This window comes from Humulus lupulus, chromosome 3, assembly GCF_963169125.1.
Source record: "Humulus lupulus chromosome 3, drHumLupu1.1, whole genome shotgun sequence".
Taxonomy (NCBI): Eukaryota; Viridiplantae; Streptophyta; class Magnoliopsida; order Rosales; family Cannabaceae; genus Humulus; species Humulus lupulus.
The window spans coordinates 50,345,272-50,372,445 of NC_084795.1; the positions used below are offsets into that span (position 1 = coordinate 50,345,272).

General features: G+C 33.9%; 1 protein-coding gene across 1 annotated transcript; it reads right to left on the minus strand.

Annotated features, from left to right (window-relative positions):
* Positions 1-16,721: 16,721 nt before the first annotated feature.
* Positions 16,722-24,643, minus strand: LOC133822676 (putative 1-phosphatidylinositol-3-phosphate 5-kinase FAB1C). The gene is made up of 11 exons (XM_062255085.1): positions 22,872-24,643; positions 21,758-22,522; positions 21,507-21,660; positions 21,080-21,424; positions 20,162-20,920; positions 19,742-20,073; positions 19,539-19,665; positions 19,255-19,419; positions 17,669-19,144; positions 17,297-17,563; positions 16,722-17,101 (listed from the first exon to the last, which is right to left on the minus strand). Exons 1-11 carry the CDS (start codon positions 23,417-23,419, stop codon positions 16,847-16,849), a joined length of 5,193 nt encoding a protein of 1,730 aa, XP_062111069.1. The 5' UTR covers positions 23,420-24,643; the 3' UTR covers positions 16,722-16,846.
* Between the last annotated feature and the right edge of the window lie 2,531 nt (positions 24,644-27,174).

Here is a 27,174-nt window from a genome sequence, read left to right on the forward strand (position 1 = left end):
GCCCCACCGTCCTTGGCAAACCCCCTACAAATTCCATGGTAATATCTTCCCACTTCCACTCGGGAATACCTAAAGGCTGTAACAACCCCGCTGGTCCCTGGTGTTCAGCCTTTACCTGTTGACAGGTTAAACACTTGGCTACGTATTCAACCACGTCCTTCTTCATCCTAGGCCACCAATACAAATTCCGTAGATTCTAGTGCCTGGATGGAGTGAGTATGGTGTAGTATGAGATTCATAGAGAATCTCTCGTCTAATATCCATATCCATTGAAACACATCCGATCCTTATACCTCAGCAAACACGTCTCTGAAATGGAATAATCCTTAGCCACTCCAGCTAGGACATCCCCTCTAATCTCCTGCAACTGCGTATCACCCATTTGGCCCTCTCTTATCATCTCCAAGAGGGTAGACTGTAACGTAATATTGGCCAACTGTCCCACTACCATTTCTATCCTCGCTCTGGTCATTTCCTCTGCTAATTCCTTCGATATCTGCTTCGAGCTAAACAACTGTCATGGGCCCCTCCGGCTTAAAGCATCTGCCACTACATTGGCTTTTTTTGGATGATAAAGGATATCACATTCATAGTCCTTCACCAACTCCAACCAACGCCTCTGTTTCATATTTAGGTCCTTTTGGGTGAAGAAATACTTCAAACTCTTATGATCGATGTATATCTCGCACGTTTCCCCATACAAATAATGTCGCCATACCTTTAGTGCAAACACCATCGCTGCTAGTTCCAAATCATGGGCAGGGTACCATTCCTCATAATCCTTCAATTTTCGCGATGTGTAGGCAATGACCTTCCCATTCTACATCAACACACCTCCTAACCCCAGTCTTGACTCGTCACAGTACACTACAAATTTGTCCCCATCTGAAGGGAGACTTAGCACCAGAGCAGAATCAATCGTCGCTTCAATTCCTAGAAACTATCCTCACACCTTTCTGACCATGTGAACCTCAAATTATTCTGTGTTAACTCAGTCAAGGGTGTGGCAATCTTTGAAAACCCTTCCACATACTATCTGCAATATCCCGCTAACCCAAAGAAACTCCTAACCTTCGAGGCGTTCCTTGGCCTCGGCCAATCCCTAACTGCTTCTATCTTGGCCAGATCTACCTTGATCCCATATCCATAGACAATATGTCTAAGAAATGTCACCTCCGGGAGCCAGAACTCACACTTCTTAAATTTAGCATACAACCGATGCTCCCTCAACCTCTGCAATACCAGTCGGAGATGCTACTCATGCTCTGCCTCTGAACGACAGTAAACCAGGATGTCATCGATAAAGACAATCACAAACTGATCTAAGAAATCCTTGAACACTCTATTCATCAGGTCCATAAATATTTCTAGGGCATTGGTCAACCCAAACAACATGACCAAAAACTCATAATGCCCATACCTCGTGCGAAAGGTTGTCTTCAAAATATCCTCGTCCTTGATCCTCAGTTGGTGATAACCAAATCGAATATCAATCTTAGAGAATACCATCTTACTTTGCAACTGATCGAACAGGTCTCTATCCTCAGTAGTGGGTACTTGTTCTTTATAGTCAACTTGTTCAACTCCTTGTAGTCTATACACATGCTTAGGGTCCCATCCTTCTTCTTTACAAACAAAACTGGAGCACCCCATGGCGAAAAGCTAAGTATGATAAATCCCAAATCCAATAACTCTTGTAACTGTATCTCCAACTATTTTAGCTTTGTCGGAGCCATTCTATAGTGAAAGTCAATCTCATCACCTCGAATTTGAATGTATACATAAATGAAGCATAATAAAAATAATAATATATCCATATATATATATATAGAAATGTGTAATGTTTTATAATCTTATATATATATGTATATATGTATGGGTGCACTCTTAATGGTTACTACTCATAGATGGTTACTTTAATATTAACAATTGGATTAAGATCAATGATCTATATTTATAGTTGTTAATTAATATTTCTAAAAATAAAATTTTATTTTTTCAAATTTTTAGAAGGGTTACCTGATGAAAAACATGTATTTATTAATATAATATTGCAAACTTTTCATTTTTCAAATGCATGTCAATTTCTAAATATAGATAGTGTCTCTCATTGGTTGGAAACAACATTAATTATGACAAAAAAATAATAACTAAATTCGAAATTAATGTAGAAAAAAAATATTTACTTGTTGGTGACTTGCTATTGTTGGGAAAAATATATACAGGATTTTTATTTATTTTCATGTATATATAATATTAAACAAATTAATATGAGATAACCTAGAACATGTTTCTAAAATTGAATTCAAAGAGAAACAAAGATAAGAATACTTACATTCTACGCAGCAGAAGGAAGGAGTCATTCCTTCAGTTTCTCTAACTCTTGTATCCATTATGTCGCAGAGTATTATCAAGAAACTGAATTGTTCTTCTAATATCTTCACAGTCTTCCAATGTATCCTTAGAATCACCTAGACTAGCGTGGGAAATTCTCAACACATGAGATAGATACAAAGAGAATAAGAGAAAATAACAAAGAGGCTCAGAAAATGACTTGTATTTCGAGAGAATCTAAAACTATCAGAAAACCAGTGATTAAACTTATATGTCGTATGTTTTGACTTCTCTCTAAGCACTCCTTTTATAGACTCAATTAGGTCATTTAATTTAATTAAAAAATCAATAAAATAATAGCCAATTTGAAGCCCTAGATCGAAATTATCATGGGCTTTAGGCCCGTGAAATTTCTCATTTGATTATAAGCCCATTGAACTTAAAATCAAGGCATGTATTATTTTCCATTGATTTAATTAATTAAATAATTATTTAAATCCTTCATCATATTAATTATTTATAATTTGAACCTTGATTTAAATTTATTTATTAATTTAGATATCAATTTATCTTAATTAATAAATATGCCCTAATTTATCTTTTCTTCTAAAAAATACACAACTCATTGAAACTATCCAAAATTGACCTGGTCAACTTTGATAATTCTAATTGATAATTAAATCAATTAATTGAGACTATTTAGATGATTTTATCCAAGGTACAATGGGGACCATGGGCCTATAAAATCAAGCTCCAATAAGTTATCATAAATCTAACAAATAAATTTACTAACTTATTAATTCCTCGTGACTCCACTATAGACTCGGAATTGCACTCTTGAATTCTTAGAACGCTCTATAACAAATACAGATATGCTATTAATTATCCATTGTTACAACCATAATTGTCACTCAATCCTCTATAGACGGTCTACAATGAGATGGGACTAAAATACTGTTTTACCCATCATTGTATTTTATCCTTAAAACACTTAGTTCCTTGTAAAATATATTTCAATAACTAATTTAATTACTGAAATGAGATCTTTATCATTTAACACCTTGAACCAAACTAAAAGGAAACCATCGTTTCACTTCTTCATCAGAAGCTATAGATGTTCATATCTATGATTAACACTTCCACTCAATTATACTACCGAGTTCTCAAGATGTAAGTATGGGCTAGTCCGTAGGGTAAGCAAGTAACGAACAAGTCAAAGAACTCAAATAATACAATCAATTAAAATACTAACCACTCAGAATTGAGACTGAATTGACCTATGGCCAACTATATGATATGACTAGAAAAGATAATAACGGTATGTTTACTTATCTTATCAACTGTCAATATCGGTCCAGTCCGATGTAACAAATACATCCGATCTTATCTACTTTGCTAATGTTCTGGAAAGAACATAACACTACAATGTGTAAGTAGATCATATCGTAGATTGGCAAGTCATTGTAAATGATGTGCACTGACTAATCTTAGGACTAACTTATTTTGAACATATAATCATATTTATATTCCACTGTGATTACGTCACTATAAATAAGATTAGCTATATGCTCGGGATTTAATAGAAGTTTATATTAAACAAATAATTATGAAAATAAAACATGTGAGCAAAGTGATTGACCAAGTCAAAAAATGATTTCTATTTTTTTATTGATAATAAAATGATATTCCAAAGAATTTGGGTTTTAATTAGGGCATAAAACCCCACCAAACTCCCGCTTGCACTAACTGAAACTAATGCCTTAATTCTACTAATATCACTTCCTTGATATGCTTATCAAAAGTAGCTTCTGGTAGTGTCTTTGTAAACGGATCTACAAGATTGTCTTCGGATGCAATCTTCATAACCTTCACATCTCCCCTGGCCACATATTCTCGAATAATGTGATACTCCATTTCTATATGCTCACGCCTCTTGTGACTTCGAGGTTCTTTCGAGTTAGCTATCGCTCTTGTATTGTCACAAAACAACACAAGCAGTTTATCCATTTCTGGAATAATACCAAGATCTGAATAGAACTTCTTTAGCCAGACTATATCCGTAGCTACTTCTAACATGGCTATGTACTCAGCCTCCATGGTGAAATATGAGATTGCAGACTGCTTTACGCTTCTCCAAATCACAGCTCCACCCCCAAGAGTAAACACCATTCCAGAAGTAGACTTCCTGTCATCGACATCAATCTGAAAATCTGAATCGGTGTAGCCTACAGGGTTCAGAACACCACCCTTGTAGACTAACATATAATCCCCAGTCCGTCTTAAATACTTCAGGATATGCTTAACTGTTATCTAATGTTCCAATCCTGGGTTTGACTAATACCTGCTCACTACTCCCACTGCATAGTAGATATCTGGTCTAGTACACAACATGGCATACATCAGACTTACAACTGCAGATGCGTAAGGAACTTTTCTCATTGCATCTTCCTCTTCAGGAGTCTTGGGAGACTGCTTCTTTGAAAGATGAATTCCATGGCGGGACGGTAGACGCCATTTCTTGGAATTTGTCATTGAGAAACGTTCAAGCACTTTATCTATGTAAGCTACTTGAGATAGAGCTAAGAGCCTGTTCTTTATGTCTCTAATGATTTGGATACCTAGAACATAACTTGCTTCACCCAAATCCTTCATCTGGAATTGAGTGCTCAGACAATTCTTCACATCTGATAATTTCTTAACATTGTTTCCAATGAGTAAGATATCATCTACATAAAGTACCAGGAATACCACTATTTGATTTGCCTTCAGTTGGTAAACACAGGGCTCATCAATATTTTGTTCAAAGCCATAGGTTTTGATTATTTCATCAAACCTAAGATTCCAGGAACGAGAAGCTTGCTTAAGTCCATAGATGGACCTATTCAACTTGTAAACTTTTCCTTCTTGTCCAGCTACTTTCAATCCTTCTCGTTGATCCATATAAATGACTTCGTCATGCTTTCCATTAAGAAAAGCTGACTTGACGTCCATTTTCTAGATCTCATAGTTGAGAGCGGCTGCTATGGATAGGAGGATGTGAATGGATTTGATCATGGCTACCAGACTAAAGGTTTCCTCATAGTCCACGCCTTCTCTTTGGGTATAACCCTTTGCACTAATCGAGCTTTATAAATCTCGATATTTCAATCAACACCTCATTTCTTCTTGTAGATCCACTTGCACCCAATGGCCCTAAAGTCACTAGGTGCTTCCACAAGATCTCAAACGGAATTTGAGTACATGGACTCCATTTCCTGTTTCATGGCTTCGAGCCATAGTTCCTTTTCAGGGCTAGCCATTGCCTGTTTGAAAGACAACAGATCATCATCACTAGTGTCACCAACAACTATATTGGTTTCACCATCCAAACCATAGCGAACTGGGTTCCTAGAAACCATCCCACTACGACGAGGCTCTGTGACTGTTTGCTCAGGAACAGTGGTACTTTCTTCATTTAAATCGACTTGCGTCGGTTGGACATGAAGAGTGATAATTTCATCATCAGCTTGCGTTGATGATGATGGAACATTGGTTGGAGTCAATTCTTTAACCATCTCCTCTAAAACTACTTTGCTGCGAGGTTTGAAGTTTTGGACATAGTCATTTTCCAGAAAAGTAGCATTTGTAGAAGTAAACACTTTCTTTTCTGAATGACTATAGAAAATTCCGCCCCAAGTACCTTTAGGATAGCCAAAAAACATGCAAACTTCAGTTCGCAGTTCTAGCTTTCCCTCCTTTTTCCTCGGGACGTGGGTGGGACACCCCCAGATTCTATAATGGCGTAAACAAGGTTCACGACCATTCTAGTGTTCTAAAGGTATTTTGGGGATTGATTTAGATGGCATGACATTGAGAATGTCGTTTACGGTTTCAATTGCATGTCCCCAGAACGAAGTTGGTAGAGTTGAGTAACTAAGCATGCATCTAACCATTTCCAATAAAGTTCTATTCCAGCGTTCTGCTACACCATTTTGTTGCGGAGTACCTGGGGCAGTAAGTTGTGATAAAATCCCAAGTTCAATTTTATGATCTTGGAACTGCATATCCAAATATTCTCCACCCCTATCAGATCGCAAGATCTTTAACGTTTTACCTAATTGGTTCTGGTCATTGCTAGGAATTCCTGAAACTTTGAAAATGTTTCTGATTTCCTATGCATCAGGTAAAGACATGAGTATCTAGAGTAATCGTCAATGAAAGTAACGAAATACTCAAAACCACCCCTGGCTTGTACATTCAAAGGTCCACAAATATCTGAATGCACAAGACCAAGTGGTTCTTTGGCCCTATCACCCTTTGCAGAGAATGGATGCTTGGTCAGTTTGCCTTCTAGACAAGATTCACAGACAGGTAATTCACCTAAGGTGAGTTCCCTCAAAGGCTCGTCCTTTGTAAGTCTTTGAATCCTATCATAACCAATGTGACCTAGTCTCAGGTGCCATAACTACGTCATATTATCGTTATCGATATTTTGACGTTTATTGGTCCTAAGTTTAGCTACTTTGAATAGATCATTGTTATGAGTGAGAGGTTCGTTAGGTCGCAAAATATAAAGCCCTTTTTCAAAACATACAATACACAATTGTGATCTATTGAAAGAAATAGATATATTAGAACTTGTGAAAGGCATAACAAATTGTTATAATTGCAACATGGAAACTGAAATTAAATTTCTACTAAAATCTGGAATGATAAAAAAAAATACATCTTTTAAATTAAGTATTTATTTCTGAACTTCAGACGAGCTCTTCCTCTAGCTTGGACCGCAACGAACGCTCCATTCCCAACTCTAAGCTTTAAGCCGCCTTCGTCCACTTCCTCCCACGATTCGAGAAGCTGTAAAGAGTTGCAAACATAGTTGGTAGATCCAGAATAAGTAATACAAACGGATTTATTGTTCTCTAAAACACATGTTTCTAAGATAAATGAACTATAATCATTACCTTTGTTTTTCGCTGCTAGAAACTTGAGGCAATCTCGTTTCTAATGCCCCTTCTCTTTGCAGTGAAAGAACTTATCTTTACCTTTCTTGTTTTTCTTGTTCTCCCTTAGGCGTCTGTGCACTAGGTTTTGCACTCGTCTTTACAGCCTTTGTAGGCTTGAGGTTGTTATTTTGTCCACCTTTCCTCTTGTTTCCAGCTTTCGAAGAAGAAGCTGGGTTGGCTTCAGCCTTAACTAGATCAGCAGCAACATCAGTAGTCTTATTTTCACCTCCTTTACTAGGTCCACCCATGATAGGTTCAAAAATCTGAAGCTCGTTCATGAGATGCGTCAGACCATAGTTGAGTTGATTACGAACGTGCAGACACGGTGCCATCCGAGCATTCACAGTGTCATCACGTATGTGCGGAGACGGTGATATCCAAGCATTTACAGTGCCATCACGAGCATTGACAGTTCCATCACGAACATGTGGACACAGTGCTCGTTCTGGGGATTCCTCAATCATGACGAACTCGGAGTTGTCATCAATCAACTCTATGTTGATATTCTGCTTCCAATAAAGGAAGTTTTCTCCAGTGAGTTTCTCCATCGAAAATTGAGAAAGGATGAGAGTTGACACAAACACTACTTAACTTAAAACTACAAATTACCAATAAAATAGAAATCAATCACATTTGCTCAATAAAATTTCTATTCACACAAATTTCAAGAAATAGCACAATATATACCAAAATATCTAAGTTATGAGAAAAAATACCAAAAATAATCATATCTCTATTTCTTTAAGTTTTTAACTAATCTATGATATCCTTGTCCCGGTTGGCGAGAGTCAAAAAATACCACTAGTTAAATAAAGTTGTAAACTCATTTAATAATGGACACCACTATTAACAACCCCAATTCGATCAAAATAAGAAAACAAAATCTCTTATTTTATGAGCTATACCCACGGTTTCGATAATCATAGATTTAGTCCTAATAGTCATCGTAGGGGTGAGTCTAGTAGAATTTGACTTATAATTATCTATCTTTCGAAATCTAACCTTGTCAAAATAACTAATGAACACCTTCCGTAGGGGGGTGAATCAAAGCGCCTCGAGGCCCCATTAAGCTATTGACTATGTTAAACCAATGATGGAGATCGAATAAAATTCTTAAAATAAGCTCATTATAAAATAAAAATATAGTATTTTTATTATTTATTTTTAGAAAATGAATGACTATGGTTTTCCAAAAAAAATTAAACAGATTACATTTTTAAAACCAAAGTACTATAATTTCCTATTAATTCTAAAGTGTCACATTGAAACAAATTCAATTAATTTATAATTAATTTGTTGCTAATCAATATTTAGGTTTAACTAATATAATGAACCTATACAATTAAGTTCAACTCAGGTAAATGGGCCTTAACAATTGGGCTTGTGTAGAGGAGGGCTCGGTCCAGTATGTCGTTCCCACTACAAAGGCCCCCAATCTTCCATACAATGTCCAAAAGCCAGGAATTTAAACATTTGTTTTATTAATTGTTATTAATTGATTAAGCCCACTATAGTCATGCAAAGCAAATGGGCCTTCACAAGTGGAATCACCCACAAGAAATGAATTTAAACTTTACATTTTCTAATGGGCCCAAATAAAACATATCATTTTATGAATATTTTAATTTGGCAAAAACCATATATCTAACAAACATATGGGTCACTATATGCATCTAAGCCCAATTGCAAAAATACCACATATAGTGCAAACAGACATGTTTTAATTGGATGGACCTAATCATGTTACTATATGAGCACTTTTTCAAACCAAAATCATTTTCTAATTAATTTTTAACATATCTTACACAAAATAAAGCATATATAAAAATTAATGCATAGCAAATAACCTAAAAATTGCTAATAATCACATAAAATCAATATGCTTCATAAAAACATGAAAATCCATCAAATTATTCAAACACATCAAATAATCCAATTTTAAACATGTTCATGCATGAAAATAAAGATTACCAAAGGTTGTGAGGCCAGTTGTTGGGGAAAACTTATACATGATCTTTATTTATTTTCATGTAGATCTAATATTAAACAAATTAATATTAGATAACCTAGAACATGTTTCTAAAATTGAATTCAAAGAGAAACAAAGATAAGAATACTTACAGTCTATGCAGCGGAATGAAAGAGGGATTCCTTCAGTTTTTCTAACTCTTGTATCCTTTTTGTCGCAGAGTATTATCAAGAAACTGAACTGTTCTTCTAATTTCTTCACAATCTTCCAATGTATCCTTAGAATCACCTAGACTAGTGTAGGCAATTCTCAACACATGAGATAGATACAAAGAGTAGAAGATAAAATAACAAAGAGGCTTAGAAAAGGACTTGTGTTTAGAGAGAATCTAAAACTATCAGAAAACCAGTGATTAAACTTATCTGTCGTCTGTTTTGACTTTTCTCTAAGCACTCCTTTTATAGACTCAATTAGGCCATTTAATTTAATTAAAAATAAATAAAATAATAGCCAATTTGAAGCCCTAGGTCGAAATTATCATGGGCTTTAGGCCCGTGAAATTTCCCATTTGATTATAAGTCAATTGGACTTAAAATCAAGGCATGTATTATTTTCTATTGATTTATTTATTTAAATCATTTATCAAATTAATTATTTATAATTTGACCCTTGATTTAAACTTATTTATTAATTTAGATACTAATTTATCTTAATTAATAAATCTGCCCTAATTTATCTTTTCTTCTAAAAAATACACAACTCTATGAAACTATCCAAAATTGACACGGTCAACTTTGATAATTTTAATTGATAATTAATTCAATTAATTGAGACTATCTAGATGATTTTATCCAAGGTACAATGGGGACCACGGGCCTATGAAATCAAGCTCCAATAAATCATCATAAATCTAACAAATAAATTTACTAACTTATTAATTCCTCGTGACTCTACTATAAACTTGGAATTGCACTCTTGAATTCATAGAACACTCTATAACAAATATAGATACGCTATTAATTAATTATCCATTGTTACAACTATAATTGTCACTCAATCCTCTATAGACGGTCTACAATGAGATGGGACTAAAATACTGTTTTACCCTTCATTGTATTTTATCCTTAAAACACTTAGTTCCTTGTAAATGATATTTCAGTAAACTAATTTAATTACTGAAATGAGATATCTATCATTTAACACCTTGAACCAAACTAAAAGGAAACCATCGTTTCATTTCTTCATCAGAAGCTATAGATGTTCATATATATGATTAACACTCCCACTCAATTATATTACCGAGTTCCCAAGATGTAAGTATGGACTAGTCCATAGGGTAAGCTGGTAACAAATAAGTCAAAGAACTCAAATAATACAATCAATTAAAATACTAACCACTCAGAATTGAGATTGAATTGACCTATAGTCAACTATATGATATGAATAGAATAGATAATAACAGTATGTTTACTTATCTTATCAACAGTTAATATCAGTCCAATCCGATGTAACAAATACATCTGATCTTCTCTACTTTGCTAATGTTCTGGAAAGAACATAACACTACAATGTGTAAGTAGATCATATCGTAGATTGGCAAGTCAGTGTAAATCATGTGCACTCACTAATCTTAGGACTAACTTATTTTGAACATATAATCATATATATATTCCACTATGATTACGTCACTATAAATAAGATTAGTTATATGCTCGGGATTTAATAGAAGTTTATATTAAACAAATAATCATGAAAATAAAACATGTGAACAAAGTGATTGACCAAGTCAAAAAATGATTTCTATTCTTTTATTGATAATAAAATTAGATTACAAAGAATTTTGGTTTTAATCAGGGCATAAAACCCTAACAGCTATACCAAGTCACTATGTTGTCACATCATCATAATTGTTAGTACCCATCTATGGGTAGTAACTATTGAGAAGTCTTTCATATATGTATATACATATAGAAATATTAATAACAATAATATATGTATATATAATGAAAGAAATTATATGGTTTTATGTTAGGATAATTGTATCTATATGTATATATATTAGGAACACTCTTAATGGTTAGTACCTATGGATGATCACTTTAATATTAACTATTAGATTAAGATCAATGGTCCATATTTATAGTTGTTAATTAATATTTCTAAAAATAAATTTAGAATTTTTGAAATTTTTTGAAATGTTACCTGATTACATAGCGGTCACATATTTATTAAATTAAAGAATTAAAAAAATCTTATTTAAGCATTATATATGAATGTTTGAAATTAATGTAGAAAAAAAATATTTACATGTTGGTGACTTGCTATATCAAGTCACTATATTGTCACATCATCATATTTGTTAATAGTCATCTATGGGTAGTAACCATTGAAAAGTCTTCCATATATATTATTAACCTAAATATAATTAAAAAAAATATAGTAATAAAAATATCCTAAAAGTAATTAAAAAAAATCAATATTGAAGTTTTATATTAAGTATATGATATATTTTAATAAAATTAACAAAAATATGGGTGGAAAATCCCATAAAAAAAAAGTAAACAAATAAACTATGCCATAAACTTAAGAAAAAAAAATGTCAAAATTTTACAAAAAAATCTCATATTTCCTATAATTTCCTCAATAAATAAAGCAAAATACTAAAGATCTAGAGCCAGCTAATGCTACAAAATCATATAATAAATTAACATGTACTATGTATCATCTAACACAATTCATTTGAAAGACATGATGAGAGACTTGCTTCATTAAATCATTATTTTTGTAAACTTTAAATAAAAAACTTAACATGTAAGAAAAAAACATTAAAAACAGTTTGGAAATATATTTTTAAAAAATCAAGTTAAATAATAAAGTCAAAATTACAAAACTACTATTATAAAATAATACAACTTAATTATGTAAAAAATTATGGGTTATATTATAAATTCTACATTTATATGGGAAATGAAAAGTGAGGTGTTTGGAAAATAATAAAAAAACCATAAAAACATTAACAAAGTAAAATTCTCATATCTTTTCTATATATAAAGTGTGTAGATAATGAAAATTTTTTATTTTAACAGTTTTTTATTTTTTTAATATTAATTTTAATCGAATATTCTTATATTTAACATAATATTCTTATATTTAATGGTAGATTGTAAACATCACTTAAACTTAAATAAAATAAAATAAATGATTAAAAAAATTAAAATATGATATTTTACACTGATAATTATTTAAAAATAATAAATATAAACAAATTAAAATAGGATATTTTTGAGATATTTGACAATGATAATTATTTAAAAATAATAAAATTATATATTTTATAACTTAAATAAAATTTAATTAAACTTAAACTCGTGTATTAGAATAATATCATATTAAACATGTAATATAATCTATTATCAATTAGCAACAAACTACTTTTCATAGAAAAAACAAGCAAGAAACTTAAATTTAAAATCCGCGTATAATATTTAATATTACATTAAACATATAATATATAATATCTTGTTATCACTTCCAAATTCAAAAACTAGAACAAACATAAACTTAAACAAAAATAAATAAATTATTTAATTAAAATAGGATATTTATTTAAAATTTATATGATATTAATATAAATTTAATAAAAATAATTAATAAATTTTATAAATAAAACTAAATAAATGTGTATTACAAGTTGTGATGTTGTTTGTATTACTAGTAAATAATTAAGTGGCAAAAAAAATTCATAACTTACATCACACAAAAGTTTAACACTTTGATGTCGACTCTTCGCCTGAGACTATAGTATGTTCCAGAGGGTTGTTTAGCCATTAAAGTAGTACATGAGCTGGGTAGGATAATTTTCACAACTAATATTGAGAAAAATTAGGGCTTTGTGGTGGTAGCAGAATGATCAGACTGATAGGCCTATTCTCTTTTAGTTAGTATAACTGCATATTATAGTACTCTCTCCTATTTTGCTATATCCCTTTTCACATAATGAATTTTATCTTCTGTCCCTGTGATTTTTTTCCAAAAAGAATTTTTGCATAAAAGCTATATTTTTTATTTTCTTGTTCATTGCCTATTCTAAATTTATTCTATAGCTATGATGTTAGTTTTATTGAAGAAAAAAATTTATTATGCCACCCTAAATAAAAAGAGAAATTTGAGTTTTTATGCTTAATGATGAGTTTAAAGTCAAAAAAATGCTAGTCATTTAAATTATTTAAAAAAATGCTAATTATTTTGACAATTCACAAAATACTCATCTCATAATTTTTTCCATCTACTTCCTCTTCTCTCTTCCGTCTCTCTTTCAACCCATTCCTCTCAACTCTCTCTCTAGAAAAAAAATTCATGAGTAAGGTAAAATATGATAGAAATTAATGTAACGACAATTATTCTTCACTTAGGACACTAAAATACTACATTTCGAACAGATTTTGGCATGTTTTTGTGATTTTTTTTCAGATCTGAAACTTTAAATCATCATAAAATTGACGTGGTTCGATGGTGTTCAATGTCAGCTCGATGGAGCCTTCAAAATCAAGATTTTCATGAAAAAATCGATGTTGCTCGATGGTGTTCGATATGATTCTTGCAAGATACGTAATTTTTCACTCAGGTGTCCGTTTGGGGTAATTTGTTTTTTTATTTTGGGTATTTTTTTAAGATCTATATGTTTGAGATGTGTACATACACATTTGGGAAATGTAAATCTTGAAAACAATGACAAATACAAAACATACCTCATGTTCAAGAAATGTTTTGGTATGTTTTCAAGTTCTAAACTTTGAAAATATGTGTGTGAACATCTGAAACGTGTAGATCTAAAAAAAATACCCAAAATAAAAAAAAATCACGCCAAATGGACATCCGATTGAAAAATTATGTCTCTTACAAGAATTGTATCGAGCCCCCATCGAACAACCATCAAACCACCATCGAGCAACGTCGATTTTTTCATGAAAATCTTGATTTTGAAGGCCCCATCGAGCTGATATCAAGCAAAGTCAATTTTCTACATATTTCAGAGTTGCAGATCTGAAAAATAACTCAAAAATCATGCCCAACACGATGGTGTTCAATGCTACCTCGATTGGGCCTTCAAAATCAAGATTTTCATGAAAAAATCGATGTTGCTTGATGGTGGTTCGATGGTTGCTCGATGGTGTTTCGATTCAATTCTTGTAAGAGACATAATAATTCACTTGGGTGTCCGTTTTGGATGATTTTTTTTTTTTTTTGTATTTTTTTGAGATCTACACGTTTTAGATGTTCACATACACATTTTCAAAGTTTATAGCTTGAAAATATACCAAAACATATCTTGAACATGAGGTATGTTTTGCATTTTGCATTTATTTCAAGATTTACTAAACCAGTGTCGTGGCCCAACTTTAAGAGTCGCAGCTTAAAATAGCTTCTTTTTTTTTTAGAAAATCAACTTCTAAAGCTTCCTTACGACCCTCGATCTCTTCTAAAGTGCCCCAACATGACCTAACATCGTGCAAGAAATCTGCCATTTATCTTTGAATTAGCCCATGGTTTCACCACATCCACACCAACCCTTGAGTCATCACTAAAACTTGAAAACACACAGAACACAAACATAATTCTTCACCAAAAAACCTTAAGAGATTAAAAATACACCCTTAAATCCTACTCTAAAATAGAATTATCATCAACCTCCCCCCAATCGAAGGAGAAGATGTAATAATTATCATGGGGGAACCACACATTGCAGGATTAGGCAGGAATGCCCGAAAAAGGTATGTCCACGAACTCAGAAAAGGGGATGGATCTCCCAATGAGCTTGAACCACAAGCTCGGAAACAACAAAGGGTTTAGTCCCAATCCATTACCTTCACCAAAGAGTACACCTCGCACATCAAGTTCCCTCATAATGACCCTCTGGTCATAACCTTTCAACACGCAATAAGAGGGTGCATCAAGTCCTGGTTGATAATGTGAGCTCGGTCAACATCCTCTATAAGGCAACCTTGGAGAAAACAGGATTGTCCGTTTGAGACCTGAAGGCCTATGCGACAACATTGTATGGATTTCTAGGAGACTATCGAGCTCCCAGTGACCTTGGGAGACTATCTGGTCTCGATACCTTCTTCCTACAACTTACTGCTCGGGAGACCATCTCTGATTGGGCTAGGGGTAGTTACATCTGTCAGGCACTTAGCCGTAAAATTTCCAACGCCCAGGAGCATTGCAACACTGAAAGGAGACGAATTAGCCGCCTGAGAATTCTATAGCATCTCAATGTGGGGTAAGAGCCAAGCTAGTATGCAGGCACTGGTAATTATTGAGGAAGTAGGTGAGGCAACATACAAGGTTGAAGAAGAGATTAACCTAAGGGTAGATGAGGACAAGGCCAATCTCAGGAGAATTGAAGAGCTCGAAGACATTCAGCTCAATGAGAAGGACACCACCAAGGTGGTGAAGATTGGGAAGAACCTCCCAGAGGATGCGAGATAGCAATTAATTTGATTCCTGAGAGAAAATCAGGATGTGTTCGCATGGTCACATTTAGATATGATTAGGATCAAACGTGTAGATCTTAAAAAAATACTCAAAATAAAAAAATCACCTCAAACGGACACCTGAGTGAAAAATTACGTATCTTGCAAGAATCGCATCGAACACCATCGAACCACCATCGATTTTTTCATGAAAATCTTGATTTTAAAGGCCCCATCAAACCACGTCAATTTTCTGCAAATTTCAAAGTTTCAGATCTAAAAAAAAATCCAAAAAATCATGCCTAGATTTGTTCGAAATGCAGTATTTTAGTGTCCTAAGTAAGAAATATTTTCTATTACATTGAGTTCTCTTATATTTTACCTTACACATGAATTTTTTTTTCTAGAGAGAGTTGAAAGAAATGGGTTGAGGGAGAGAGAGAAGAGGAAGTAGATGAAAAAAATTATGGAAGGATTATTTGGGGTATTGTCAAAAAATTTGATATTTTTTTTTAATGATTAGAAGGCCTAGCATTTTTTTTATTTAGGACACCTCCCTGAGCATAAAAACCCAAATTTCCCAATAAAAGTCCTTGTTGCACCCCTGTTTGTTGTGGGTTTTCTCACATCTCAAATATTCTCATGGCAACATTTATCGACTTATAAAACAAATTCCCATCAGAGGTGTTGTTGAATTCGGAATCCTACCGGCCTAAAAACTCCAACTTCAAGCAGCAAGTCACAATGAAATACAAGTAAAGAACAACCCTAAACATTATTTTTTACCAAATATTGAAGAAATTCACTTGTTTATGCATCATTCTCTCTGGATGTCAAACTTCATATATACTCACGCTTAATGACAATTCCAGAAGGGAGTGTGCAACAGAGTCTAGTCAACAATCAGCCCCATTTTAAAAATATATATATATATATATACACAAAAAGTGAGAAGGTATATAAATGAATCAACAGGGGGGGATCTCATTTCTCATTTTTTAGAGAAAGTGAAAATCCCCATTTATATATTTTATTGATCAACACATGCTTTGCGTACAAAAAGAATGCAATCATGCCATTGTTTTTTACGAGGACCATTGATCAGGTACAGTAAGAAAATAAGTAGTCATTGCCTTTCGAAACCTTTTTTTGTACTGTTTTGGAGAAATAATGGTTGGGGAAGCATTCTTAGGACCGCCCAAAATTCCAGAGGCCTTAACCCAAGTTTCCAAATGCTTGTCCCATGTGTACTGTCTCATGAAATCAATGATCCCCAACACCAACTCCTTCCTCTCATCATCCACCCCAACCAAAAGTGAGTAGTCCATCACATCAACAGACTGGACAAGCAGCAAAAAGAAAAAACATTAACAAACAATTGAAAAAAACTAGTGTTTAAAATTCCACTAAAAAGTATATGCACTATCATTATATGACCTTCAGATTCTCTTCCCACTTCAAACAATGCCAATAAACAGTTCAAGTTGAAAACTACTCAAATAAAAAACATAACCCAGAAAGACATAAATTATTACCGCCAGGAAGGCTGTATCATTCCAAACAGCTCTTTCAAGGCTTCTCTTTGCTTTGCTTCCAAGAAATATGGGCTTCGTCCGAAGGGTTTCCAACAAATTCATATCTAGAAGCACTTTATTTTCCCCGGTTGTGTCATTATTGTAACGTGATCGAGCGGAGCCCTTAAGATCATACACTCTTGATATATTTCTCTTGAAGAAAAGGTTCTCCATCACCATCAAATCCATTCTAGTTTCCTTTCCACCTTTCACGTGTTTACTAGTGACCTGCCAATGCAAAGTAAGATACATAAGAGAAAAAACAATCTGATGTCCAACGAAATTCGTGTATAGCTGCCAATTTACAAACACATTAATAGAAAACTAACCTACCTGATATATACCAAGAATTTTGGCAAGACAAGTTGGGCTTCCAGTGCCAAGGGAGTCTGTCAGATATTTAAAATATTCAGGTGCAAATTCTTCAAAAGAATCTAGCTCTGTCTTTGTGACTTGTTTTACGATGAATCTTTCGTCCAACGATTTGGCAAAATACACATTGCTTTTACCCCCTTGTGCGCTCCATCTCTTGCAGCGGCTCAATGATCGTACAAAGTCTACTTCGCTAGGACAGCATTTCTTTCTAAGAGAGTCAAACAATTCTGCAAAGTAGCATGTTACAGAAAACTTCACTTTGTCATCTCCAAATGAGAGTCTCAAATGTGGAGATTTTTTAAGATCAGCAAATAAGGAACTGATGGATGATGGAGTATCTTCTGATCCACTTCCATAACGGGTATAATCCAAATCCATAGAGCCAAAAGATTGCCAGGCAGACATGGTGGAAGCTGCAGAATCATCTTTGTTGCTCTCATGCAGACTACAAGACACCTCATGCTCATTTGATTTATCAGCAACCCAGTCATCATATTCTTTTGAACTAAGAGCATATGATATTATGCTGGTGGGTTCATTGTCATAAACAGCAACAACTATATCACTCTGGCACGTCTGGGGAAGCAACATTCGTACACCTTCAGCCACATGGGATGCAGAAGAGATAAATGAAGGTGTGGAACTCATAACTAAATTTAACTTCTGTACCTCTTGAGGCAATATTTGGGAGTAAGTTCTCATTACACTAACCGGATCTCTGATCATATTCCTGTAATCTCCGGAAGCATGGAAAGATCTAAGAGTTGACACATGCAAAGAAGAGGGGGGTAGTCCTTTTCGAATTCTTTCTTGAACTCTTAAAGCAGAATCAAAAGAATGATTTCTTGCTGACATCGCTAGCCTTCTAACAGGCAGATTATCACTTTGACTTGCCTGCCTGACAGGACCAGTTTGAAGCGCAGTTTGAGCTTTCACGGGAAGCTGATCAGTACCTGTCCAAGCAGAATCTATTCTCTCAGAAAGAGTAGATTCATGAGAAGGAAAGCTTTCGGAGGACTTCATATCTTTAGAGGTTTTTCCATCTGCAAGTGTTTCCTCCTGCTTGTCATGATGACACGAGTTCAGTTCAGAGTCTTCAGGGACGCAAGGCTCACTCCGTGGAGACAATACATCATTTCTAGGGAAGTCTAACAGACTTAATGATACAGACACATTTACTTCATGTCCATGGTCATGCTTGTCTTCCTTACGAAATGAATCACTAATCAACTCCCCCGGTTTACCAAGCAATATATCACCTTGTGCAGCCCTGGAAAATGAACTACTTTTAAGAAGAGTATCAAGTGAATAAAATCGGCGATCCCAAACATGTGAACCAATTAGGAGAGAACGCCTTAAGCGATTTAGTTCCAAAACATCTACAGCTACTTGGCCTGGTTGTGAAATCTCCATAAAAGCAGGTTGCAAAATAGCCTATTTCAAGTAGCAAATTGAATTAAAAAGACAGTAAATTTGTGATATGAAAGATTAATAAAAAAAACAGTGAGAAGAGGTGTCAAAACTATGCTCCATTTCCAACTTACAATGTATTCATTTCTTTCTTTTTTCACTAGATCTTTCAGCTCCAAAATGCGGCTCTGTAAATCACTTGTATCAAACGCTTCATGTCCAAAAGATCGAGTTTTATCTTCCATACCATCGAGTACATCAGATATTTCAGCATACAAGGTTTCCATTTTCCCCATCAGCTGTAGTTAACATGCATTTTATTGTGAGGACAGTCATTAACACACTCACAAAAGAATTAAACAGTTCCGAATTTAGTAGTCTATAAAAGTTGCCAAAAAGAAAACTTTGATTTTCAAACCTCAGTTGCCTCTTTTCTTGCCCACTCAGGATGAACATAGCCATTAAACTCAAGTAATGATGGCGGCAAATGGACAGAGAGAATATCTATAGGGGAATACCGAAAGAAAGCAACCATACTTCCAAACCTGTTAATGAAAGTCTTCAATATCAAAATCACCACATTACACAACTATTCTTATAAAATTAGATGTTAGCACCTACCCATAGTAGCGAAGACAATCCTTTTGCAAAGAATGACCACAAGTTGCAATGCGATTAGCAGTTGCGTGATTTGAGAAACTAAGTTCCAAAAACTTCCCAAAAGAAAGTCCCCAAGCAGCATCTGACATAACCACTCTGCGATTGGCTGGTGGAACTCCATCTATATGAGCACACCTCAGGCAACGGTGCCACATCCATATTTTACCATCTCGTTCTCCAGGTAGTTTTAAAGAAGAAAGACGCCTGACATTAATAGTAAGATTTCCCTGCTGATGGGTATAACATAAGACATGGGCTTCAGCTGATTCTTTGCAAGATCTACAATGTGATGTCTGAGAATATAAAAAATAATTAATTGGTATTTTCAACTTGTGACCCAGAATCACAAACATATAAAAAAGGAAATCTGTAAAAACTTACCAGGTCAAACAAGTCGTCGCGAAGATATCTCCCTAGAGGTTTGTCAAAACAGCCATAAAACTTTATGCGCATAAGTCGGGACCGTTCACAAACAGTTCCTTTCAGTACACAGTGACTAGAAAAGGATACCAATATGCTTTGATGACTATCAGCAGCTGAGAAGTACTCAGTTGAAACCTCATTTTCATCTATCCTTTCAGATTTTGTCGACTCATAAATCTCTTCAGGTTGTCTCTCGTCTTGTGGCAAGGTTACCGTTAAATCTTGTTGGGAAAAATCTCTGACATCAGAAAATACCCTGGGCTCCGTTACATAATTGGATGGGTTTAAAGAAGTGTCAAGTCCAATATTAGATTCTAAATCATCATTGTACGCATCTGGTACTATGTTTTCCACTGGAGAGTCCACAGCATCAGCTAACAAAGGAAAGCCATTTTCTAGACAAAACTGCTCAGACAGAGATCCACATCCTTCCAATTCAGGATTGATATCCACAATTTCCTGATCATGAGCAAAACCCTCAGCAACTGCTTCATAATTTGTTGAAGCAATTGAATCAAAGTTGGCAGAAACCATAGGATTGGCTGTTGCTCTCTCTTGAATAGCAATTGACTGTCCTTGTGCCATCTTTGGCAGGGTAGCACCCTCATCTGCAAGAAAGGAAGTCTCAAGGGATAAATGATAAGCAGCAAAAACTGCATATTGAACGACATGTTTAACCTTCTTCAGTTCTTCACGACTTCTGCCCCTCAACAGAACCTAAAAGGGAAGCCACAACAACCTAGTTAGACATAATGAAATTGCCAGTCTGCATAAATAGTAAATCAGAGTGCAGTTCCTGAATAAATGCAACAAAAGCACTGGAAAAACACTTCTGCCAAATAGGGTAGAAATTACACAAGCACCAAGAAACATTACCGTGCAACCTAAACGCCTTGGACACCCTTCAAAAAACATCAAGGTTTTTGATGGCTTCTTGTTAAACTGATTGGAATTCTCATATTCTTCAGAAACTTTTTCCAAACGGAATAGCTCACAGTGCCCTAATCGAGTTGTTGATATATTATCAATTGATGGTGTAATATGAGCACCAGTGCACCGAGCTATGCGCTCCAGCAATGGCTTTTTAACATTTAGCACTAACGAAATTTCCTTCGTGAGCAAATATTCTTGGGCATATGAAGAAACACTTTTTTCTACCAACAGAACATTAGGGCGGAGAGCTTCAATCTTTGAAATGATAATCTTCAGATGATCATTTTCCTGTACAAAAGAATGGCTCAAAAATTTTATGCTAACATTTTATTATAAGTAGCTTAAAAATCAGCACATGCTAAGGAAATACCTGCTGCAGTAAAGTATCAAACGAAGCCAACTGATTTGGAACTTTCTGATATTCCAGTGCTCCTCCTAAAATAAGTAACCTAGCATTATTGTATTGTGAGGTCATGCGCTTGTGCTTTATATTTTTGGTACAAACCACTCCCTTTACAAAAGTGCTGCATACACAACAAGACATTAATAGTAAGGATGCATCCATGTATCAGAGATCTAAATTGTGGGATATCAAACATCTCCAGAATGCAAAAGGCATACCTATCCGTTGGATTTCCCGATGCTATACATTTGACCTTTACATAATCACCAGGATCCATACTGCCTCCTCTGCTAGTATCTGGCTTCACAAAATTTGCAGCTTCCCATGCTATTGTTGTAACTATGTCAAGCCAATCCTCAATTTCATTCCCTTGGCCAACTTTGATACCTTCTCCATGTAGCAGCTGTGAAACAAGAGCTCTAAAATGCCCCTGGACCACAGCTTTAAGAGGTTCCTTATCTTCATTATGTTTCTCCTTTGCTGGAAACATGCTAGAAAGACTACCACTTGATGAGAAGAATGCACCTGAGTCACCAAAATCATCATAATCATCATCATCATAAGCGAAAGATCCATTCTCTGCCTCATCATTTTCATCTTCAGGGGGTGGGGGAAACCAGAGAAGACCATTATTTTCAAAGTCCAGCGGTCTTTGTGATCTCTCGTATTGGTTACGAAAAATCGACAAGTCATCTGAACAATATTCTGTGTTTTCTGGATCCTCAGTCTCTAACGCAGGCCTTTTTAAAACAGGCGGACTATTTCGAGACACAGGGCTTTCCCCCTTCTGTACAGAATGCCCAACTCTACAAGTAAAATCAATCCTAGAGGGGTTGTCACAAGGACTTGATCCCACTGACTTGGAATTATATCTAACACTAACACTAACACTATGTGAATCTACATCAGTATTGTCATGACAGTAATCACTTGGAGGGCTAAGAAGGTGCTTCCCCGAATCCTCTGCATCTTCTTCATCACTCCTGCAATAATAAAGATAGATGTAATGGGGCAGGCAATACATTGAAAAGAGAAAACGAGAAACAGCAATCAAGTCAAACCTATCATCAAAAAGTGTATTAACGATATGACATGAACCAAGACCGGAGTTAAACCAGCTTTCCATTTATAATTTGTATCACCGATTTTTTTTTTTTTTTAAAAAAGCCCAATTTAGTAGCATGTACCATAAATTGAACACTTGGACTTTGAACAGTTTTGTATGCTTTCCAAATAAATATGTCATATGTGTGAGGAAATCCATGCGAAAAACCTTCAAAATCTGAAGACAAACATCTAGCAAAACTACATCCAACCTAATTAAAAGCTTACCTGATAGAAGAGGTATGAAAAAATACAGGACATGGGTGAGCGCTAAATGAGGACGTAACCCCACTTGTAATAGCATGGGGAGAACAGCCACAATCCTGGACTTCAAGATATCGTGAAAAGTGATCACTCTGAATTGATTCAGTATCTGCAGAACACTTGATTCTTTCACCATGAAAGCACGGGGATGGTGGTTCAGGGCTTCCACGGGGAGAAGCAGATGGGTGCACTTTCTCACTGACTTTGGTGCCAACTACCCCTCTCATTCCCGTCTCAGAACAAAACTTGCAGAACTTGATTATACCGCTAGATTCAATAACAAGCGACTCATAACCAGGGATACATTTCCCACAAAACCACCTACCACAACTTTGGCAACCGTATCTCTGAGAATGATTGGAGAAGTTTGTATGGCATTCACAACACATATTGTTACCGTTTTCGGGCATTTCAAATTCGCCGGAAAAACACTGTATATCGCTTGCTTCTCGGTAGAGCCAAGACTTAACCTTTACTATTAGATCTAATAGTGAAGTATCAGGTATTCCCATAGAATGTAATAACCCAACCAACAATTGTAACCACCACCTCCTCCAAAACTTTTTTTTTCCTCTACTCTCTAAATTTAGTATTTTTTTTTCACTTTTCGTTAAAAAAAAAAATCTACTCTCAGACTCGAATTGTCGAATACTCTGGTGTAAATATAAACCAAAAATATTTGTAAGGATAAACCCACAGATAAAAATGGTGGGCAACTATGGATGTGGGCTTTAGAACAGATTTTGAATTTCTTTTACTCTTCGTTTTTTTTCTTATCTTTTTTTCCTTTTCAAAAATTGGAATACAAAGAAGTAAGTCCGTCCTCCAAGAATCACAAAATATTTCAGAGGAGGAAATCGACACTATACGATCAAACAAATCTAAAACTATTTACAACCCAAATCATAACCCTCAAAACAAACCCTTCCCAAAATAAAGGAAAAAAAATTAAACAATAACTAACATTTGTTACAAACCCAGTAAGAAACACTAATCAAGACCAAGAAGTCACAAAACGCAGACAGAAACTTCCCAAATGAAAAACCCTAACCAATCCCAGATTCCTCAACTGTGCATCGAATGACAGATTCGAGCATCAGAACGATTCAAATCCAACAGCTGACATAGAAAACAACAAGGATCACAAAACCCTAATCCCCAAACCGCTGATGTTCCGTACAATCGAAATCCACGAGGAAGAAACATATGAGAAAATTCGAACGAGCGGGGAATCAACTCTATAAATACAATCAGAAACTTAAACAAGAAAAACCAAAAGAGAATGAGAAGAAGAAGAAGAAGTGCGTAACAAGCAACAGTGCCAAGGGGAGGGAATAAGAATTATATTTTGTTTATAAATTATTATTATTATTAATTAATTATTAAGTGAGGGAATTGTTTATAGTATTGGAAATTTTCTCTTTTTCTCTCTCCAAACAGAAAATACTGATAATAATAATAATAATCAAAGAGGATGAAGAATTAGAATGAAAAGGAGAAAAAGGAAGAGTACGGAGAAGGTTCCCTTTCTACCGGAATCGGCTCGCATCTCGAACTCAACCATTTCCACATCTTCTACATTACCTTCTCTCTTACTATTACAACAATTACTATTACTAAGCTTTAACATATTTTTCTCTTTCACTCTTCTCTCTCTCCCCCCTAAATCAATTTTTTTTTTTTTTGGTTTCAAAAAGCACCAACTCTCTCTCTCTCTTCCCCGCTTTAACTCTCTCAAATATTCTTTTCTATTTACTTATTATATATATATATATATATATATATATTAGTTAGGAGCATGTTGATTGGTCAGCATGATGCTTTAATTTTTGTTTTTATTTTTTCTTTGGTTTTTGTTGAAAATGTGTTAAAAGAGTTTTTTAATTAATGTTCAGATGAAGAAGCAAGCTTTCTTCGTCTCGTCCTAATAAATAAATCCCAAATAAAGGCAAGGGTCAGAATCAGTGTGTGCAAAAGGGCGTTTAAAGAGAGAGATTTTATCTTTATCTTTAATTAAGAAGATTTAATTATTATTAGTATTAGTATTTTTCATTTTCGTACTGGATTTTTCTTACACGCTTCCTTGCGGCGCGCGTGCCAATTGGTTGACAACGTCTAGAATTGGGGAAGAAGAAGAAGAAGAAGAGAGAGTTTTTAGTCTTTTCTTTTGTGGGTCAAACTAATCGGGTTGTTCATTTTGACCCGATTATTCTTCTAAATTTCTTTCTGAGTTCCTAACTACTTCCACCTACTTTTCTCTCTTTTACACAAATTCTTTTTACCCAATCCATAATTACATACATTTATATGGAGCTCCGAAATGGATCCGAAACACCTATAATACGGTCCTTGATGATATTGTTACACAATACTAAATCTGTAAAAAATAAAATCTAATCATAATAAAGACCTCGTGATATGTTCTGCATTAAGATATATTGCCTTAACAAAATCGTAGTAATTTATTAATGGCATGTAAAGATTCGTGTAATTATGTGTATAATGTTCAAGCAATATCAATAAGTTAATTAATTGCCTAGCTGTGCTATTAAAACATTGATGCAAAGTTTAAGCTAACGTGTACCCAAAAAGTTATACCAATTCACTTTCACCGTGAATTATACCTCTAATATTTACTTAGTTTCCCCCAAGAAACATTACCATTAAATTATTGGTACAAATATTGTGCTATATTTGGTAAAAAAAAAAACAATTAAGTTACATATTTAGCATAATTTTTACATTTATATTAGAATGCACAATTATAAAAATTGATAAAAAATAAATAAATCATCAATTAATGCTTATTTAATATTTATTTAAAATATAAAAATTATTTTTTTATTTTATTATTATCCTACTAAATAAATAATAAATAAAGTAAAAGTCTACGTGAATTAATGTTCATCCAAATATGCATCATGCTGTATTGTGTATCAAATTTAACACAATTTTTAACACATCAATAAAATGTGTCAAATTACCATTAGAGTAATTTTTTTAAAAAAATTATATTTTAGCACTGTATCACTAATTTGATACTCAATTAAAAATGTAATTTGTATAGAACTAAGAGGATGTATAAATTGATAAAAATATTAATTTGGTCTATAAGTTTTGGATAAATATGGCATTTGATTTTTTTTTAATTTTTTATAATACAATCCATTTTACAAAATCTAATATATGTGCTCTCTTTTTTATTTTAGTTTGTTGTTTTACCATTATTTTACTATCATTAATATAACTTACTTAATTTATAAAACAAATATTTTCTGAAATTGAAACTAAAATAATAATAATGGTAAAAAAATTAATGAGATTATAATTATAATGAATAATGATTTAAAAATATTTTATCAAAATAAAAATGAAAATTAATTTTGCTAGATTTTGTGAAAAAAAAATTGATATTTAGGTAAGAGACTAAGGCTCTGTTTGGGTGCTTTCTGGAAAAGTTGGGCAATAATGGTGTTTGGTAAACAATCAGAAAACAGTTTATTGAATAATTTATGCAGAAGCTACAGCTATAAGATATAGCTGGCAAATCCTAACTTTTAACTTTTTCTAAAAATAACTTTTTGAAAAAAGTTTGCAATTAACTTATTTATTATATATTAATCAAAATAAAATATTTAAAATAAATTAATATTATAATAAAATAAACAATATTTAATTCTTAAATATATATATATATTTTTTAAATAATTTATATTTAGGGTAATTTGCGACGAAAATACCTAAGTTGTTGGTTTTATAACACTTAAATACCTAACTCTTGTTTTTTGTGGTAAAAATACATTCCGTCAACAATCCTTGGCATCCGTTGGTACCTGACCGTCAAGTGCCATGTAGAGGTAAATCTGGCGATTTTTAATTGGTCCACGTAATTTTTAATATTACAGGTCACCTAAATCCTTTTTTTTTTTTAAATTCTGATATAATAAATTAAAACTAATAAATAAAACTAAAAAATAATATAACTAAAAACTTAACCATCTTTAATTCAAAAAAAAAAAAACTTAACCATCTGAATGAAAAAAAAACTAACAACTGGAAAAACTAAGTTAAAGACGAAAAGCATTCTTCTGAATGAGGAAGAAGGAAACGATTTCAAGTGAAGAAACGATTTCAAGCATACGGACGAAGGAGGAAGATGAACTGAGTTGCAGACATTGACGGCGATGGCGAAATGTAGGGGACCTAACGACCCACCACCAGCGTACGGTAAGTTTGCTAGAACCCATTTCAAATTTTTTGTTGGTGT

What these genes read in the sequence shown, in the direction of transcription:
- LOC133822676 (XM_062255085.1), bottom strand. Translation starts at nt 23,419, where the DNA reads ATGGGAATACCTGATACTTCACTATTAGATCTAATAGTAAAGGTTAAG. An exon ending in TTTCATACCTCTTCTATCAG is followed by an intron (nt 22,523 to 22,871) that starts GTAAGCTTTTAA and finishes TTATTATTGCAG; the next exon opens with GAGTGATGAAGAAGATGCAG. An exon ending in GATTGTCTTCGCTACTATGG is followed by an intron (nt 19,666 to 19,741) that starts GTAGGTGCTAAC and finishes TTTCATTAACAG; the next exon opens with GTTTGGAAGTATGGTTGCTT.